Below are 2021 nucleotides of genomic sequence, written 5' to 3' on the forward strand. Positions count from 1 at the left end.
GTCCAGAGCTGTCTTCAGTAAGTTTTTAACATGTGCCTTTTCTTTTCAGTGTGTTTAGAGTTTTTGTTTTGCAATTTAGGATTACAGAGCTTAGTTGCAAATTGACCATGAGTCACCGCGGTAATTATCAACATTGATTGGGTCTTTGAGAGTGAATGTTTTACAATCATTGTCCTCGGAAACACGAATCTAAAACCGCGATGGTTCCACACATCAAATAAATATCCCGATTGACTTTTATTTTGACAATCCACGTTTCACCTTAAGCTCAAACGCATTTACTACAGAACTTCGATTTGTCACATCTGCTTTTAATTAAGCGTTGCTGACTATGAATGTAGATGTAAATGCTTGTATAACTGTGTTTTAATTTTAAATGTGTCAAGCGCAAAGAGCATAATTGTAAAGTTATGATGTTGCGCTATATTAATGCTCATTTATTAATATTATTATCATTATCTGAACAACGGTTTTTTTACCCAGCTGATTATGAATGAAAACTCGTGAAAATGATGACAATGTTTTTTGTTACCCAGCTGGTTATGAATGAAAACTCGTGAAAGGGATGACAATATTATTTGTCTGTTGTGAACCTTGCACGCACTCTTTAATCATCCATAAATGGAGTTCCTGGTGAACGCGTTGCTTTGTCTATGATTAAACCTTCAATAAACTAGCCTTTCCAGTGTTTTGCTTTCTGGTTTGGGTACGTTAGCAGTCCATCAGTTTCATATTGTTGTATTATGTTTGTATCAATCAATATGAGGCTTATATCGCGCGTATTCCGTGGGTACAGTTCTAAGCGCAGGGATTTATTTTTATTTATTTTATTTTATTTTATTTTATGCAATTTATATCGCGCACATATTCAAGGCGCAGGGATTTATTTATGCCGTGTGAGATGGAATTTTTTTACACAATACATCACGCATTCACATCGGCCAGCAGATCGCAGCCATTTTGGCGCATATCCTACTTTTAACGGCCTATTATTCCAAGTCACACGGGTATTTTGGTGGACATTTTTATCTATGCCAATACTAATGTTTGTATCTGCAGCAGCAGAAGTGCAGCCATAACCTCTCACTGACAACCAGCAACAGGTGTGAATGCGACGAAGGCATGAGGGGGGACTCGTGTCAGACCAGGATGAGAGGTGAGATGTGTGTTGTCTTTTTACTTGATATCTTTTGAGCCCCCCCCCCCCTTCCTTTAAGCACCGCCATTGTAAGGCCGGTGAAAAGCTGAAGGTGCACGTGGGTGGCATAGCAATTGTTTTCAGAACAGGAAGAAATGGAAACTTGACTCACTCGACAATTAGTTTGACATCCATTTTAGACTTTCCAATCTGAAAGTCCTCTTCGGAAAAAAAAAGAAAAAGAAAAAAAAGAAACGTATATTGCTACTCATTAACATTGCTCGTTCTCTTATTTGTTTCTGTTTATTCTTCTTCTTCTTCTTCGTTCTTGGGCTGAAACTCCCACGTTCACTCATGGTTTTTTTGCATGATTGGGTTAATAGAATCGTTTACACGTCACTCATGTAGGCATACTAACGCCCAATTGAGGCATGCTTAAAAGTTAGTCAAAAAAACCATTCTTCTTCTGATTGATGGGTCACACGTGCATGCAAAACAATTTCACAGACTGCACAGACTGGAATGACCAAGGATTCAGCACAGATGGACTCTACTGGATTCGTCCGTCCATGGAGCACGCCGCCTTTCAGATTTTCTGCGGGATGGAGTTCAAACGTTCCTACTTCATGATACGAAACAGTTCTTCGTTCAACTTCTACCGCGGATGGGAGGAGTATGTGTAAGTACACAAGTCCATTTTTATCGTCAATAGGCGATGTTCGGAAATAACTCTGTTGTGTTTGTATGTTGTATGGGTTGTTTATCTTAGAAACATTGGGGCAAGCTTTCCAGCATGAAATTACAGGCCATTCACTAGCAAGACACCTGCCCCCGCGCCCCCAAAACAAATAAACAAACACAAAACAAACAACCAAAACAAACA

General features: G+C 39.2%; 1 protein-coding gene across 1 annotated transcript in view; it reads left to right on the forward strand.

The window, feature by feature from the left end:
* The first annotated feature begins 1661 nt into the window (after positions 1–1661).
* The window catches only part of LOC138946657 (fibrinogen beta chain-like), a 2008-nt gene continuing 1648 nt past the window's right edge, over positions 1662–2021 (forward strand). Inside the window, exon 1 of the mRNA XM_070318085.1 lies at positions 1662–1817. Within this exon, the coding sequence (XP_070174186.1) occupies positions 1708–1817 (110 nt within the window). The 5' untranslated portion in view covers positions 1662–1707. The remainder of the gene's footprint in view (positions 1818–2021) is intronic.

Source organism: Littorina saxatilis, linkage group LG14 (assembly GCF_037325665.1).
Source record: "Littorina saxatilis isolate snail1 linkage group LG14, US_GU_Lsax_2.0, whole genome shotgun sequence".
Lineage (NCBI taxonomy): Eukaryota > Metazoa > Mollusca > Gastropoda > Littorinimorpha > Littorinidae > Littorina > Littorina saxatilis.